General features: G+C 40.0%; 1 protein-coding gene across 1 annotated transcript; it reads left to right on the top strand.

Moving 5' to 3' along the window:
- Positions 1-1,211: 1,211 nt before the first annotated feature.
- Positions 1,212-15,395, top strand: SLC46A3 (solute carrier family 46 member 3). Its single transcript, XM_039356952.1, has 6 exons — positions 1,212-1,810; positions 5,671-5,875; positions 8,099-8,963; positions 10,933-11,016; positions 12,888-13,044; positions 15,033-15,395. The coding sequence occupies exons 1-6, from the start codon at positions 1,731-1,733 to the stop codon at positions 15,118-15,120; spliced, it is 1,479 nt and encodes a 492-aa protein (XP_039212886.1). The 5' UTR covers positions 1,212-1,730; the 3' UTR covers positions 15,121-15,395.
- The last annotated feature ends 2,834 nt before the right edge of the window (positions 15,396-18,229 follow it).

The raw sequence follows: 18,229 nt of genomic DNA, 5'->3' as shown, positions 1-18,229 counted from the left end.
CTGTGAATTTGGTGGGGCTGAGAGAGTCACCCAGCTGGCTTCCATGCCTAAGGGAAGCCTAAGGCATGGAACCAACAATGTGAAATCTCTGGCAGAGAACTCCCAAAATCACATAATTAACACCTACAGTTTAAGAGGATTTTGAACCTCGGCCTACGTTAAGTTTAACAGCTTAAGGCTCCCATAATTTTGGTGCCATGTTAGAAATAATAAACTGACACTTTTAATCTTCAATATAATTACTGCTTGACATTTAACTTTCACATTGTCTGTCATTTATTATTAGTTCTGTTTTTACATTTGTCTATTAATAGTAATTCTAAAACAGGTTGGATGCCACTTTGAATCTGGTGGTTCTTGAACTGCTTCACTCCTATTAATTACTATATATAAGATAGTTCATTCCCCAGTTACTTAATCACACAATCCTTGACTTATTCAAATTCTGGACTATATTTTTCTAACAATTTATAAACAAGCCCCAACAGAGGATTCTGAAGTTTTGTGCTGTAAGCCTTTCAAATTTGGTCAGCAGAACTTTGAGCAATTAATCTACTAAGTCAGCTGCAAACCTTTTTAACAAAAATAGCAAGAGGCAGCCATATTGTATTCTGGTTATTTTTTAAGGACTTTTGTGTGGGATCAACAGCAGAAAATGATCTGGTACAGAAGCTATTGCTGGATTCCTAAGTGAAGAAATCACCATTAAACGAACATTGTCTTCAGTCATCATGTTTAAGTATAAAGTAATCTGTTTGATACGTGATGTGTCAACCTAGTGACTAACAAGCCAATCCATACATATTGTTCAATAAACGGTAATTTATTCACACATAATTGTTAACTATAAAGCATATTTATAAACCACAACGTTTGGATTTTCCCAACACACAATCTCAACATCCAGGATTTATTGCCGTCAATCATCCTGAGCCCCAAATCATTGACAACTCTACTATTTGATACAACTGGTGGGAAATAAATGCAGCAATAAATAAAATCTTAGGGCAAGATGTGAACTTAACCTCTAAGCCGAGGTGGCGCAGCAGTTAGAGTGGAGTACTGCAGGCCACTTTAGCTGACTGTGTTCAGCAGGTCAGCGGTTCAAATCTCACCCGCTCAAGGTTGACTCAGCCTTCCATCCTTCTGAGGTAGGTAAAATGAGGACCCAGATTGTTGGGGGCAATGTAAATATATATATACACATTGCTTATTGGTGTACACCGCTTAGAGAGTGCTTACACTTAAAGCGGTATATAAGTCTCATAAATAAATAAATAAATGCCAGATGGAAATTTGACACCAGCAATTTTCCATGCAAAGCTGCGCTCATCTGCAGCAGCCAGCCCACAACGGCTCGCTGGATTACAAATCATATAACCCCCACCCAGGATCGCCGCTTGGGATACCGATTGGGGAGGGCTAGGTTAGGACACACACTCTCTCTCTCTCAACCTTTTTCCCCACCCGGAACCGAGAAGCATCCTAGATAAGATCAGCCCCAGCAACTCGAGAAGCCGCGTCACGCGTCACGCGCAGAAGAAAGGTCAGTCGCTCGGCCCGGGGAGAAGCCCCGCCTACAAGTGGAGTGATATCCGAATGGAGCAATCGCCGTGCTCTTCTCCCTCCAGCTCCCCTAGTGGTGACCCAATGAACTAGCCTTGGAGGAAGAGCCGGCTAGGAACCTGCCGTTCGCCGGGTACAATAGCATTCTTTCGCAGCGGAGGTGCATGGTCTCTCGGCTCGCGACCTCTCGGACTTCTTTGAACTGCACGAAAGCGCCCAACCGCTTGGCATCGCCTTTTCGGAGGTGAGCGGCTGGGGTTGGAAAGGAGGACCGAGGGATAGTAGTGCGGATTTGCTTGCTGGCTGTGCTTGTGCTAAGTTCTGACAGTATCTACAAGAGAAGGGTTTATTGCCAACGTATGCATGTTAAAAACACTGGAAAATGTTTTTGTGTAAGCCCCGGGAAAATGCATGAAGCAGAGAGTTAGCTACGTTTTCCCTTTTATTCCCCCCTCCCCCATTTAAGTCATCACGGCTGCGCTTATGCATGGATTTGGATTTTAATTTAAAATTCCGAAGTGTTTTAAAGTTGTGGATTTGTTGCTCTCGTGTGTATGCGTTTATATGCGCGAATGGGGGGTGTCTTTGCTTAGCTTTCCCAGACTCGATCCATTGAGACTACAATAGCCGTGATCCCCAACCAGACCAGCTGTTGGAGGGGATACAGATTGTTTGGGAATTGAATAAATGGGAACTGAATAATAAATACATTGCGTTAGACTGCTAGGTCTAACGCAGGAAAGTTTTGGGATCTGACAACAAAAATCGCTGGCGTTTGCAAGGGGTTTTTGTAACGGTTATTTCAGGCTCAAAGGTATACTGACTCATTTTATGTCTCTTGAAATTGTTGTGTAAGAGCCGTGGGTCTTGTAAAGAATTAAACCTATAAAACAACAAGATTTCTATACTTTTTGTAATAAATGTTTTGGAAGAAACTGCTTTTTATAGAATTTGTGTGCAAAACAAATGTGATTGATACTAAGAAACAATGTTTATGTTGTCTTGTGCAATATATCACTTGTTACTTTTGCTCCTCAAAACTCTACAGCTATGGTGGACAAAGTCAGATTTGTGTTTATTATTTTAAAATAGTTTAGGTTGCTCATTAATATAATTCCTATGGAGTATAGAAAATAATACAATACTAAATATCAAATGCAGGCTTGAGGAAAGAAAATATTCAGTAGACATCAACAACATGGCACAGAGAGATCTTCAAATATAGTAGGATTTCATAAGTTTGTTAAGTTCTCCAAATCTATTAATTGGAGACAAGCACTCAAAAGTATATTTAGGATTTAAAATTCAGGGTTAGGAATTTGTCACTACCAAAACTGAAGGCATGCTATTCAGAATCCTAATCCTGGTTACTTCCAATTTCTATAATATAAGTTATTGCTGCTTTTATTAAATTTTGGGAATTCTTGCCTGTTTACTATACATTACTCCAAATCCTTGCCATATTTCCTTTTTGCCCAACAAGATGTTGTGGTTTTGGGTCCAAAGTTTCATTGTGGTGAATATGCCTCTAAAGAAAAATATCCACTAAAAATTGTGGGTGTTTCAAATCCACAACCTTCACATTATTGGTAAAGCTCCCTTAATTCACATCAAATAACACACCTTCTTTAGAAGACCAGTCTCTATCAAATAATCAAATATCATGCATGGTCTCCAAAATTGATTTTTGAATTTCTCATAAACATTTCATGACATTGCCAATATATTATGAGAATCATGCCAGTCATCAGAGCTATTCTAGGGAGTTTTCATCTTCAGAACATTACACCATTAAAACCAGAAAATCCTTTATGCTGTGATGTGGATTTAATTCACTAATGTATTTTAATGATTGGTACACTGCTTGATTTCAGATTACAATATTATAACAAACTGAGAACCTACCAGAATAACATTGCTACTGCAATATCCATAAACGTAGTTGTCAGCCATTAAAATCTACCTCTCCAAAGGATATTTTTTACCATTCTTCTTGAGGTTGTAGGAGGCAGGATGAGTTTGCACTTACTGATTTGCTGTTTGTGTAAAACTGAAGGTGGAACTGAAAACCACCAGTATTTTTATCTCTGCTGTATGCCAGACTCAAAATACTACACTTTATAAACCTAAAAATGATTGTGTTAATTTGATTGTAAACCATATTTTAGATTTTAACTTGGATCACTGTGTTTTTGTTATGAAAACATACCAGTTACAATTGCTCAGTGCAATCACAAACTGAACTTTGTCTTAAAGTTTGTAAGAGTTTGACTGTCAATAGAAGATCATGTTTGTGCATCATATTCCTTAGTTTATCATACAAAAATCTGCACATTTATTTTGCAAGATGGGAGCAACAGAGAATTGTTTTTAGTATTCTGTAATCCTTACCATTGTGTAGTTGTAAACAAGAAGAACAAAACTTCATCTCCAGGAGAAGTGAGAATTTGGGGTGGGATTAAGATGAATATATTAGTTTTTAGCTACGTAGATAGTGCAGTACTGCAGGCCACTTTAGCTGATTGTGTTCAGCAGGTCAGCGGTTCAAATCTCACCAGCTCAAGGTTGACTCAGCCTTCCATCCTTCCAGGGTAGATAAAATGAGGACCCAGATTGTTGGGGGCAATGTAAATATATATATATATACATTGTTTACTGGTGTACACCGCTTAGAGAGTGCTTGCACTTAAAGCGGTATATAAGTCTCATAAATAAATAAATAAACTTCTGAAATGATGGATCTAGGCCTCCAGGTGGCAACTTAGAGGCATGTGATAAATTTTAAAAAAAAGCTGATCAGCCTTGCACAGATTTTGGGAGCATTGCTGATCAAATGTGGGAGCATTGCTCAAGCCTTAGTTGTGAGACTTGGGCTATGATATGGGACTACAAAGCATGTAAGTTAAATGCGTTAGATAAAATTTTAAATAAAGTATGCCTTTCTTCCCCAAATCTTAACGCTCTGAAATTATTAGTTTTATTCATGAGGTGTCACATTGTTTTTAAGGGTTCTGTCGAGTTGCAGCACTGGTTTTTTTCTCTAACTGAAAGATCAGGTTAGATAAAATCATGGAAAAAGTAGGAATCAACACTAACTTGATAGCATAATCAGTCAGTTTATTAAAATTCTGAGTGTAATGCTGGGTATGAGAAACCTATACATTTCAAGCCCTTGGACTAGTGAGAAATTGTTCATTGGAATGCTCTCTAAAACAGGGGGCCCCAACCCCCACAAACTTCATTTGCACATGCTCTGCACATGTTCAGGATCTAGGTACGTGTGAAACCATCCCCCCCGTACACACACACACACACCATCTGTGGAAGACAATTTTTCTTTTGAAATTGATCCCTGGTGTCAGAAAGTTTGGGGACTGCTGCTCTAAAAGTTAGCTGGTTAAAGAAAGAGGAGTGGAGCTAAGGCTTCTGGGAGAGAAGGATCAAAATGTATAGCCTTTTCATTCTATGTCCTCATCATTGCCAGTACTATATACTGTCCCTTTTTTCCAAAGTTACACTCCAATATTTTTTAAAAACAACCTTGTCAATTCGCCAGCATTTCCTGGGATTAAAAATTAGAAAGCAGCAAACTCTTCTGCAGAGAGTGTCCAGAAGATGCCTAAGACAAGATTGTAGAAGATGTTCAGTAGACTACATTGAATAATTTCATTGCTTTGCTTACAATAAAGAGTTGTTAATTATTTTCCTTTGAGTCTCGTTATAGCTAACCAGCTTCTAATGGCAGAAAAAGAAACTGAAAAGCTGGAAATGAAAATACTTCAGTAAAAAGTAAAATTAGCTTGAAGTACAGCATGCTAAATGTTTCAGAAATGTATTTGGTAGAATACATTATGTATAATGTAACAGGTAAGCCAGGTGAAATACAGAATATTCAGAACATTGAATAATTGAATCATTTGAACCATTCATCATGGTCTCCCAGTGGACCACATCCCTTTGAATTAAGGAACACAAAATAGAATCATCTCCGAACTTTTCCATCATTTGGTTAATGATCAGTTAGGGAATTGTAAGGCAGGCATGAATTCTCTTCCACTGAAAAAGACTAACATATTGTTTTTTTCCCCTGAATTATAATTAAAGCAAAACTTCAAGGATGAAGAAAACCTTGTTACTAGAGCCTGTCATTTCCTTATATATTTTTGCCTATTCTGTGACCTCTCCTCTAAAGCAGCAATATATATACAAGAGGATCTGGGAAGAAACGACCAACTCTACCTTCATAGTTCAAGATAATATTTCTCATTGTGAACTGAATCAAAGCAACCCAACCTATGTGAAGCAAAAGGTAAGATCAGATTATGCACTGGGTGTACTCCAGACAAAGCTAAGCAATTAATGATTACATAATAGCAAATCATATTGAATTCAACATGTTCAGAGAGACGTTTCACCTGGCAAAACATCTCTTCACCTAGCTACAATTACTTAGATGGGAAGCCCCCAGCAAATCTGAGGGCTGTAGAGTTTTCCAAAATAAAAGCAAAAGCACTATCTTCCTGGATGCAGACAATGCCACACAGATTCAATTCACTAAGAAAATGTCTTAATCAGCATTGCAAAATAAAATACAGAAATTAATTTTGAGAGAAGAAAAATGCACAACCCTATCCTTAAAATTAACTATATTTGATTCAGACATGAATGTGTCCTTTTTCATCTTTCAACTAGCCTCCATTCAGAATTCTCAAGAACATTTCAGGGTTTTACATAAATTGGGGGTAAATACTTTTGCATCTTTTTCATTACTTCAGAAGCCTACTGCCATACTGCTGCCAAATAAATTATAGAAATATGTCTAGGGAGGCCCCTGAAATCAAACTGGCTCAAGGAATCTTTACAACATGGCTTCCAAACCCAGTACAGTATTGCCTTGTGTCCACATTTCAGCTATCAGGATTTCTAACCATGCTGCCAGGAAGCAGTTGCTGCATCAGTCTATTAAAGGATACCAGATTGGTGAAGGTTGATATGCAGATATAAAAACTTTATTGGATGTAGTCCCAGGCAAAGTTACTAGTGCATAATTTCTGTAACTATGTTTCAAGTCACGTTGATTTTCCTTAAATGACAGGCTAAATTAAGCTAGCTCGATTTTATATTAGCTGAGTTTCTGGAGTTTGTCTAATGCACACACAATCATCTTATCCAAAGAAAAGATGGAGGCCATACTGAAGTGATTAAATATATGAATTAAAATAATATAAAAATAACAGTGATAGATAACCTTAAATCTTTGTTCTTGCTATTACATTTTCATCCTCCAAGTTCTCAGATCATCATTTTTGTGGCCTTGTTATTTTTTTTCTTATTTGATTTATGCTTTTTAGCTGTACTTTGCATTGCCAGCACAACTGTAGCTCCAGGGCTGGATTTTGCATCCAGAAGGTCCAAACTACAGTCCCTGATATCTCTAAATCAGGGATGTCAAACTCGCAATGTCACATGACATGTTGCAACATATTGCAACTTTTTCCCCAATACCAGAGCTGAGGTGGGCACAGTTTCAGCATGATGCATCCGGTCCGCGGGCTGGCAGTTGACACCCCTGTTCTAGATAAAGATGGGAAAAGACCAGATTTTAAACTCTGGGCAATCTCTTATACTCAGTTCAGGTTTTTTGGGCTATAGCAATCCCTTGGTGTAAGAGAATTTTTTGTATTTAATTTGAATTTAGAACAATGTGCTAGCGTTAAAGAAACATATATTCCAATTACTTTGGCTGTTTTGTTCAAATTGCTTGAGGCATAGTGAACACTAAAAACCCTCACATCATCTTAAAGGAAATGGAATATTTCAGGGATTTCACAGTATTTCAGCTGGATAAAGTTGATAATAAAATAGAACATACTTGATTCAAACCTATTCACCTGCTAAAAAAATTGAACACTAATCATTTGGACACTTTGGATAATGTCACAAATAGTATCTGTTGCATTTCAAGGTGTGCTGATTCCATAGTTTGTTTTACACTACATACAAACTACTTACATATCCAGGATAGATATATTAGATAGCAATTTACTGTCAGCTAATATTCATACACTGGATAATAAGATGGAGCCTAGCATATAACAAGATTACCCTAATACCGTATATGCCGGCGTATAAGGCGACTTCCGCAAGCACTAAAATCGGCGCCAAAGACGGGGGTCGTCTTATACGCCAAGTCGTCTTATACTCTGGAAATACTGGTAGTTTCCGGCGTATAAGATGACATTCTAGGAATGCGACTTGGCGCCAAAGACGGGGGTTGTCTTATACACCGGGTCGCCTAATACGGCGGCATATACAGTAAATCTATTATACATTACAAGGCTCTTTTTAATGTGTTGGCTATTTAGCTATCACAGCAATGACTTTAGAATATGTTATAGTATCTTTGATTACTTGTTTCTATACACAAAGCTTTGTAGTAAACCAGAATTACTATTTATAGATGAGACCAGATGTTGAATTATAATGTATGCATTGACTGATTTCTCTCTCTTCTTATATTATTTTCTTTCAGGAAGTCCAAGAAAAAGCCTCCCTCTTTGCTATGAAAACAGACTTATGTGGGGCAGTTTTCAGCATTTTGGTGGCCTTTGTCCTAGTAGCGAACGGAGATCGATATGGACGCAAAATATCATTGGTTCTTCCCCTGGTGGGGAGTCTTACCAGCAGCATCTTCCTCTTTGTTATGTCAGACTTGTCTTTGCCCCTGTACCTTTTCTTTGTTTTCTCCTTGGTTGGTGGACTGTTTGGAGACTTGGCTACTTTTCTTGGAGGAGCCTTTTCTTTTATAGTTGATTGCTGTAAGACTCACAGACAAAAGACCATCCGAATAGCCGTGGTTGACTTAATCTTTGGATTCACATCTGGATTGGGAGGATTGATCTCAGGATACATTCTAAAAGAAATAGACTTTATGTGGACATTTGCCATGATTTCTCTATTTCACGTGGTCAACATTTTTTATGTCATATTTTGCTTGGATGAAACTGTGAAAGTCTCTGCATTCCAGACACAGTCTTGGCGGGAAGGTCTTAAAGACACTCTTTCTGGAGTATATATGCTCTTTAAATCCTCATCCTGTAAGAAGCAAATTTTAATGATCTTGCTGCTTTGTACATTCATGACTTACCTTTTCACAGTGTATGGAGGGCTTAGTCTCTATGTGTTATATGAGCTGAATGCCCCCCTCTGTTGGAATGCCATTTATATAGGATACGGCTCAGCTGTGTCCACCTTAGTCTCTATGACTGGATTCCTAGGGATTGTTCTTCTTTCTCAGTATCTGAGAGATAGCTACCTTGTTTTTATTGGAATCTTCTCTTATGTGGGAGGAAGTATCACGGCCGCCTTTGCTAACACTACGTTGTTGATGATGTTGGGTAAGTTTCACTTGGTTAAATTCAAAGATGATGGTAAATTTTTTTTGATAATGTAGATCAGTGTTTTTCAGTCTTGGCAATTTTAAGATATGTGGATCTTAACTCCTAGATTTCTCCAAGTTGGGGAATTCTGTGAGCTGATGTCAACATATTTCAGAGGTGTCCAGATTGAGAAATATTGATGTAGGTGATTAGAACATTGGTGGTGCTTGTTATTTTCTACATTATTCATGGCACTGGTCCAAGACTCAGGTCTTTCTTGTGATCAACTGCCCAGACTTTTAATTGGAAATGCCAGGGCATTTAACCAGGACATTCTCTACGCAAGGTTCAAGCTCTACATTCCAAGTCTGTAGTATGCAAGTGAATGAAGATTATAATATTTTAAAAATGTGCTTCAAATTCCAATTGTCATCCTGTTAGGACAGTGGTTCCCATCCTTTCTGGCTTGGTGGACTAGCGGGGGGGGGGATGGTTCTGTGTGAGTGGCAGGCACGTGTGAATGCCTGCACCTGCTGCTCATGCAAGTGGAGCTGTGCGCTCGCTTGCCTGCTACATGTGTGGCCCAGTTCCTAATGGGCCAGGGGCCAGTAATGGGTAGCGGCTCAGGGGCTGGGGATCCCTGTTTTAGGATCTATAAGGCAACATAATAGCATCATAAAATATAAGCTACAATAAAAAAACAGCGAACAGCAAAACTACTAGAGGCAACAATTAATATAAATTATACCAAAAGACCTTCTTGAAATAGCAGTACTATAACTCACTTCCTGAAAGCTAGCAGTAAAAATAAAATGTAGCTAATTGCGACATTTTCAGTAAAAAATAGAGCTGAATCTTCCACTTCCTGTCCCCAATCTAATTTGCATAACCAGAAGGAGCCCACAGCAGATACTTGGCTATGTTACGTCTATTATTTTCTTGTCTTTCAGTCATTTTCTATAACTAGATAGATTTCATTCTTTTAGTTTGTCAGCTCAGAGAATGTGATAACTTTCCATTTCCTTTGTCTACTGTCCCCACAATGCTTTTAAGTAAGATAACATAATTAATTTAATAATATATTTTATAACTTTTGTCCATTTTCTACCATGCTATACTCCACCTACACCATGGCTGGTGTTATATGCCTCTGGGGAAACAACACCTACCAGATTTCTATTGCATTTAAAATCTGAATGTTCCTTCCTTTATATTGCTGTCATGAATAGTACCTTGCAACTTCAGGTTCATCCACATACCACAGTTGAAAATGTGCACACAAAGTAATATCTAATATCTTCTGAAAGAGATATACATTAAATTATTTTGGCGACTACTTTGATTACTGATACAAAATTCCTAAGTGGACAAACATATTGCTTATGATATAGATATTCCTCAACTTACAGCCATTCAGTTAGTGACTGTTCAAAGTTAGGTTGGCACTGAAAAGAATATCTTTTGACGAGTTTTCACACTTATGACTGTTGCAGCATCCCCATGATCACATGATCAGAATTTAGGCACTTGGCAACTGGCGTGTGTTTATGACAGTTGCAGGGTCCTGGGGTCATGTGATCACCATTTGTGACCTTCCCAACTGGCTTCTGACAAGCAAAGTCAGTGGGGGAAGCCAGATTCGCTTAACAACTTAATGAATCACATAACTGCAGCGATTCTCTTAACAACTGTGGCAAAAAGGTCCAAAACGGGGCAAAACCTATTTAACAACTGTCTTGCTTAGCATCAGAAATTTGGGAGTTAATTGTGGTCATAAGTTGAGGAATAACTGTAGTTAAAATGAACTTGGTGGAGGGTACCTTTTCCCTGCTTTAAATCCATGAGGATTTCTGGAAGATGGCACCATGCTTGTTACCCAGATAATTATTTGCTGTTATTTGCCCACAATTAAAGCTTGTATAAATTGATTAGCTATTTGGGGTAATTACGTTAAAGACTGTTAACTTTTGTGACTCCTATTTTGCAGTGAGAGTACCATCGATGCTCCTTTTTATACCCATTCCAGTTATTCGATCCATGTTGTCAAAAATAGTTCTTCCTAATGAACAAGGTGAGTTGGTGCTGCTAGATAAGATAAGATAAGGTAACCTTTATTGTCATTTTTATACTGTGGGCACAATGGCACACACCAAAAATGAAATTTAGTTGCCCGCTCTCAAAGTGAAACACATACATGACACACACCTAAACATACTATGAACATACTATGAATATGTATAGACCCACATCCCTACATATACCTAGCAATAAATATTAAATATTGTCCATCTTGAATATATAACGGAAGGAGGAAGCTTGAGAGTTCGCAAGGTTAATGCTGTATGGAATGAAATTCATTAATTAATTGTAGATGTCAAAGGAATCCAAAGAAGTTCCTTGGATCTGTCAGCGTGTATTTTCTCCCTGAAGCAACAGCTCTATATTGTATTGTTATCTTAATTAGTTCCATCACGAACAATCCCATTTCCATTTGGTGAACATAAGTCCCATTCGGCCACTGGATACTCAGATTCATGGCATTGAGTATCCTCATCAGCTTAATTTGGTGGCCATCTTTGAAATGTTGTGGTGATTCTTAGGAAAATGAAGTATCCTGCATACTACACTTTCATCAACCAACCAACCAATCAATTAATCTTTATTCAGTCATAGACCAGCACTCTTTTTTTACTAAACTTGTGAGGGTAATGTAGAAAGTAGGAAAAGTTACTGCTAGCTTAATAGCAGAGATCAATCTTGGAATGCATATTTAAGCACATTTTGTATCTAAACACAATTCACAATGGTTTTTATGGTGCTTAACTTTGTGGTATCCATCTGCCAAGGTGTAACAGTTGACTTGGGTAATAATTGTCTGGGAAGATAAAATCAGTTTCCAGCTTATAAATAATAAGTCGCCCAGCATAAGATGCAACTCTAATTTGCTCGACGAAAACTAATTGGTTTATTGGTTGGATTTCTATTCTGTTTTTTTTCAAGATGTACATTGTATATCCCCTTTCCATTTTCCTTTTATTGCCATCTTATGAGATAAACCAATCTGAGATACAGGGTCCGGGCCAGTAAAAATCCTGACTAGGGATTTGGAACTAGTCTGACACACTAATCACTACAGCAGCAGGTTAAGGAAGCGTAATGCATGCTGCCCCAGAATTTGTGTGAGCAGAATTAAGTATGGGGTTGAGAAAGGAATGTTTATAGAGCAAAATGGGCATCTTGTAGAAACTTAAACCGTATTGCCCCTTTAAAAATCTGGATTTCCAATCCAAAATCAGAATGACTTATTTTCCTTGTAGATGGGGATTAAGGGACAAAATGGAGTCCTTAACTCTTTCAAAGGCACTGATTTCTTTCCTTGACTGCCCCCTCCAACTTTTTTTAATGTCTCCAAAATTCTACCCTTGCTCCAGTGGATGTTATGGTGACAGCCATATTTCTTTCAGACCCCAGCCAGGCAAATCTCCAGCTGAAGGGGTTTGCCCACCCTTGCACTGATAGCTCCAGATTTAATACTGTTAAAATGATTATGAGAACCAGCCTTGCTAATTCCATTCTGCAACCAAGCACGTTACAGAAATCATAGAAAACAATTCCAGTCAGTGTGGCCCATGATTGTAGGGATAGTAGTATCGTCCTATTTGGAAAGTGTTGGTTGGGGGAGTTATGGAGCCTGTGTTACAAGGAAGGAGGGCCAGATAGACCAGCTTATCTGGTCTGACTCTTGTGGTCTAATTTGTGTGGGTCAGACATTTTCCTGACTGTCAGAGAAATGCCTTGGATGGTATGAGCAGACAGCTAAATCAATCAGTCCTGTCATTCTGTTGTCATCTTTCTGGTAGTGTAGTGTAGTTACACACACACTGCACACGCAAACAAACGTCTGGAGCTCTGTAATCTGTTTTTTTTTTCTTTTTTTGACAGGAGCTTTATTTGCTTGCATTGCCTGCTTAGAGGTTGTGACTGGGACCATTTCAATTACCGTTTTTAATACCATCTATTCAATGACTGTAGCATGGTTTCCTGGTTTCAGTTTTCTCTTATCAGCTGGCTTCTGCATAATTCCACTGAGTTTAATGAGGTAAGCAGGGATCATGCATTTTGTAGTGTTGGAATCTGTTTTGCTATTTCCCAGAAATGTTATCTCCATACAAAAGGGACGTTAGTTTTTGTATCCAGTTCTCATTGTTCATATAAAGTCATATATTTCAGTTTATTATAGAAAATGATACAAAATGTATTGTCATTTTATTTTGATTTGATTTTGTTCGTATTGTCATTTTATCCTTGATTATTTTAATGTTTTTATGCCACCCAGAGTCACTTTGAAAGGAGATGAGCTGCAAATAAATTGCCTTCCTCCTCATGCATGAGAAGCTGGCGAAGGAGGAAGCAAGCTGCAGCCCCAGTGGCAAGAAGGGCTGCCAAAAACAGCGGAGTCTGTATGTGCGCCTGCTACAAGCTCACCCATTAGCCATGCTCCCCACGCCACGGATCAGCCGTAGTGTACCATGAAGAGCAGGGCTGACTCAGGCAAGGCAGGCGCACACACAGACTCTATTCTTTTCGGCGGCCCTTCTTGCCACTGGGATTGCCGCTTGCTTCCTTCTCCAACTTCGCCAAGCCTCCTGGGTTAAGGAATGCGCGAGCAAGCTGCTGCTGGGCTCCTCCTGGGTTTCCATAGGTCTCAGATTTGGCTGCCACAGAGCTATGGTGTGGGTGGAGCCACCTCCTGTTGGGCGCTGAATGCGCCAGTGCCGCCGCTTGCTGCAGGACACCTCAAGGTTCATAGTGCCGGCATGGCCACTTGCTGCAGGAGGCTGTGAGGCTTGGCATGCAATCAGCGCGATGAGCCTTGCGGCCTCCTGCTGCAAGGGGTGGAACTGGCATAATCGATGCGACAGTCCTCACAGTGTGACAGGTGAGCATGTAGCAGGTATGCACACAACTCCGCTCTTTTTGGTGGTCCTTGCCACTGGGGCTGCCACTTGCCTTCCTCCTTCACCAACTTCTCATGTATGGGGAATCTGCAGCACCCACCTCCCCCCCCCGTGTTTCACTAAATCGATCACCCGGCTAGAATTGAGGGGTAGCAGGCTGAGCATGTAGGGAGAGGCATGTGGGGAGGTGGGCAGTGCAGATTTTTGCTAGGCACCAGGCCGGCTTCTTGGTAGGCTGCTGCTGCGGTGCTTGCTGACTGGTAGAGATGCCCTGGCTCCAAGCCCTCTGCGTCAAGGAATGTGCAGGCAAGCTGCTGCCAGGCTCCTCCTGGATTTCCATAGGTCCCGGATTCAGGTTGCTGCAGGGCTGTGGCATGGGTAGAGGTGCCTCCTGTTGGGTGCCGATTGCACTAGTGCTGTCACTTGCTGTAGGACAACGTGAGGCTTATCACGTCGGTGGCACCGCTTGCTGCATGAGGCCGCGTGGCTCAGCGCATGATCGGCGCAATGAGCCTCGCAGCCTCCTCCTGCGAGTGGTGGAACCGGCACAATTGGCATGACGATCCTCGCGGCATGACGAGTGAGCGTGTAGCAGGCACGCACAAAGACACCGCTGTTTTTGGTGGTGCTTCTGTGCCTGGCCGGCCGCCTCAGATCAACTGCAGTGCGCCGTGGAGAGCATGGCGAATGCGGGGCAAGTGCAAGGCAGATGCAAACATGGACTCCGCTTTTTTCAAGTGGCATTTTAACAACCAGTTTGCCAAACTGAAGATACATTAGGTATCAGTTCTGCTGAACCAGTGCGAACCGGCTGAATCCCACCATTGAGTTATAATATTCTAAATAGCCACTGAAATTTGCTGTGGTCTATTTGGTCCCCCCCCCTGCAAATATTCTAATGTGTCTGCTGTCCTGGTACAAGCATATTAAAGTGTCTGAAATGCTCTTAAGAGATTAGAACCACCTTTTGTCTTAATCTAAAAATGGTACAGTTTACTTCAAAGACAAGAAAGATTGTGTCTCTTTCGTGCTGAAGAGATATCTAGGCTTTTTGCATTGCAATTCATAGTAATTTTATGGCATGTTTCTTTTCAATTAACTTAGTATGTCTTATCTCCTTTTTCCCCAGTTGGTTTATGTATGTTACTTGGCACGAAGAGAACTATGTGCTACTCATAAATGAAGAAGACTGTCCTGGCCAGAATGACGACAACTGAATAGAGAATACACCTAGCAGTTAACTGCTCTCAAATTCTATAATGACCGGACCTGTGGATGGAGTTGCCAGAGTTTCAGTGCTTTCAGTGGTTCCATTTTGAGAGTTCCACAATAATTGATTGGGTCAAGTTTGCTTTTATCTTGGATTGCTCTAGGGCAGTGATGGTGAATCTTTTAGAGACTGAGTGCCCAAACTGCAACCCCAAACCCATTTATGCATTGTCGGGTACCGGGTGGGTGTGGCCCATTGGCTGGGTGTGGCCAGTTGGCTGGGTGTGGCCCATTGAGTGGGCGTGGCTGCAGTAGTAACGGCAGACTGGGTGGGACTAAAAAGTTCAATCAATCAATTTCAACTTTGCAAGATCTTTTTTTTCCCGCGAGAAGTTGAAATTGACTCATTGATTGAACCTTTTTTTTTTTTTGCACACGGCGGCGGAGGCCTAAAGCAAAAAGGTTTTATAAAACCCAGCTGAAGGCCTAGGACTGGGGTGACAGCGCACGTGCCCACAGAGAAGGCTCTGAGTGCCGCCTCTGGCACCCGTGCCATAGGTTCGCCACCACTGCTCTATGGTACCGGGCAAGGGATGCAAAGTAAATTTAAATGTGCTCTATATCCCCCGAATATTGACTGTGATACTGACTTCCCTGTCTTAGATTTTTTTCCTACTGCTGCCCTGTCTCAAATTGCCCTTTGATCCAAACTAGGTCAAGACACAGGTCAACTAAAAAAACTTTGTATTTGCTTTATCAGGTCACAGATGATAAAATTATTAAGATGAATAAGCAAGCTTATGCTTAAAATATTGATTGGTTTATGTGTTTTTCTAATCCCTCCACTAATCTGTGTCCTGAATTCAAAATTCTCAATATTTATTTATTTAGGTCAGTAGGTTAACCCTTCACCATCATCCTATCAAGTAAGTATCTCTTCTTCTGTTTCTGTCGGAATTCTCTAACCCTTATATTCATTAGTTCCCCTTTTAACAAATGCATAGCTTAGACAGCAAGCATGATATAGTTAGTAAAGAGATTGAGCTGGAACTGAGGAGAACTAGATAAAGTCTGCTCTCAGCCATAGAGTAGCCAGATTTAGGACAAAAATCAGCCAAACTAATGTCACTGGTTGTTGTGGGGAAAACAAAAAAAGGCTACAAATGGAATGTAATAAGGGTAAAGTTCAATGATGCATATTCCTTATAGAAATTGAAAAGCACAGAGAAGGAGTGGTGAGCCACCCTGAAAATCAACCATTCTCCTAACATATTTAGTTTTGTAAAGAGGGTATTATGCAGAAGATCAGCAAAAATTGTAAATTTGCACTATAGGTTGAAAAAAAAAGGTCAGTCAACAGGCGAATATAGCTTTCCAATAGGATCCAAGGACCTGTAAACTTGAAATTTCCTTCAGAAAATAGAAAGTATATCTTAATGAGAAAAAAGCAGGTACAAGTTCTGGCAGAAAAAGTGTAAGGATTTTAAGAATGAATGAATGAATGAATGAATGAATGAATGAATGACCAACAGGCATGCCCTGATCCACCAGCCTGTTTAATGAATTTCTCTCATGCAGTTGAGAAGCCCTTGCTTGGATACTTGCCTCTGCCTCAGATTTTTCAATCATAATGAGCAGAAAATTGTAGCAATGCTGTAATACAACCCCCCCACACACTTTGCACTGAAATCAAGTAAAAACATGGAATTCAAAGGGCCACATTAGTAGCTTGTATCCTCTATACCAGTGGTTCTCAACCTTTTTAATGCCGCAACCCCCAACCGGTCGTAAGTCGAGGACTACTCAACCGGTCGTAAGTCAAGGACTACTCAACTGGTGCAGCACTGTTTGCAGAATGGGACTTTTGGTGGGCTCAGCAGGGCAGAGACAGCCTGGGCAATTCCTATTGGCTTTTGAAAGCAAATAGAATTAGACGCTATTCAAGAGTGTCTATTCTATTGGCTTTCAAAAGCCAATAGAATAAAAGGAAGTAGCACAGCTAAGGAAAAGGGGAAAAAAATGGCGGACTGCGTTGTTTGGTGACCCCCGTGAAATGGTTGTTCGACCCCAAATGGGGTCCTGACCCACAGGTTGAGAACCACTGCTCCATACAGAGGGATATGGGAATGAGGTGATTTTTCCGGTCGTGTGGAACAATCAACAAATTTATGTATTGTGATTCAATAAAGTGGCATCATTCCCTTTATGCAAGAGTAAACCCACCGAAAACCTCTCTTCTTATTCTATACTGTCTTTGAAAGCCTCTGCCTCTTAATTTTATGAATCAAAATAGATTCTTCTCAATAGAGCCAGTTTGGCCTCATGCCTAAGGCACCAAGCTAGAAACCAGGAGATTGTGAATTCTAGTTCTACATTAGGCATGAAAGCCAACTGGGTGACTGGGTCAGTCACTCTCTTTCAGCCCAGCCCACCTCACAAGGTTGTTGCTATGGAGAAAATAAAGGAGGAATGTTAGGTATGTTCACGTTGTGCTATTTATAAAAATAATTTAAAAGGTATATAAATAATATTAGAATATTAACAGAAAAATAAGTTGAAACTATCTGATGTTTGCCACCTTCTGTTAAATCCTTTAATTTAATGCACCCACTGCACTTCTGCCCGAATGTATTAAAATGTACATTTTAGACATGCGAGTCACATGATCTACCAAATCACGTGTGTCAAAAAGTCAACTAATCTGCAATGTTTATGTGTTGTTTCTTTTGGAGTGCACTATATATTGACATAAGAATAAGGGGTTTTAAATGGTATTCTTACTTTGCTTGGGAACTGGCAAGTAGCAGGGCCATGCATCAGTGATCATTTTAGGAAAATTTTACTATAAATAATGAAAATGACATATACAGGGCTGCAGTGCTTGTACTGCAATACGTAACTGCCTGCAGAGCAGGTATTTATTATGTCTTCAGCTGCTGTTGAAGACTATGTTTAAACCAAGGTGAAATGAGCAAGAAGGGGTAGTAGCCTAAATGCATTAGTAGCAGAGCGCACTTGGTAATGTATTGGCTCGATTGAACACTGCGTGGTTTGTGGGTAATTCCATATAGGATTGTACTTTACAACCTTTAGTAGTTGTGGCTTTTGTATTTTTGT

This window comes from Crotalus tigris, unplaced genomic scaffold (genome assembly GCF_016545835.1).
Source record: "Crotalus tigris isolate CLP2741 ecotype Arizona unplaced genomic scaffold, ASM1654583v1 scf7180000017573.2180621, whole genome shotgun sequence".
NCBI lineage: Eukaryota > Metazoa > Chordata > Lepidosauria > Squamata > Viperidae > Crotalus > Crotalus tigris.
This window is presented reverse-complemented; position numbering and strand designations above follow the sequence as displayed.

Bases quoted from the DNA above. Each gene is read 5' to 3' on its own strand.
- SLC46A3 (XM_039356952.1), top strand. From the start codon at position 1,731: ATGGTCTCTCGGCTCGCGACCTCTCGGACTTCTTTGAACTGCACGAAA. The intron at 8,964-10,932 runs GTAAGTTTCACT...CCTATTTTGCAG, and splicing joins TACGTTGTTGATGATGTTGG to TGAGAGTACCATCGATGCTC. The intron at 11,017-12,887 runs GTGAGTTGGTGC...TTTTTTTGACAG, and splicing joins AGTTCTTCCTAATGAACAAG to GAGCTTTATTTGCTTGCATT.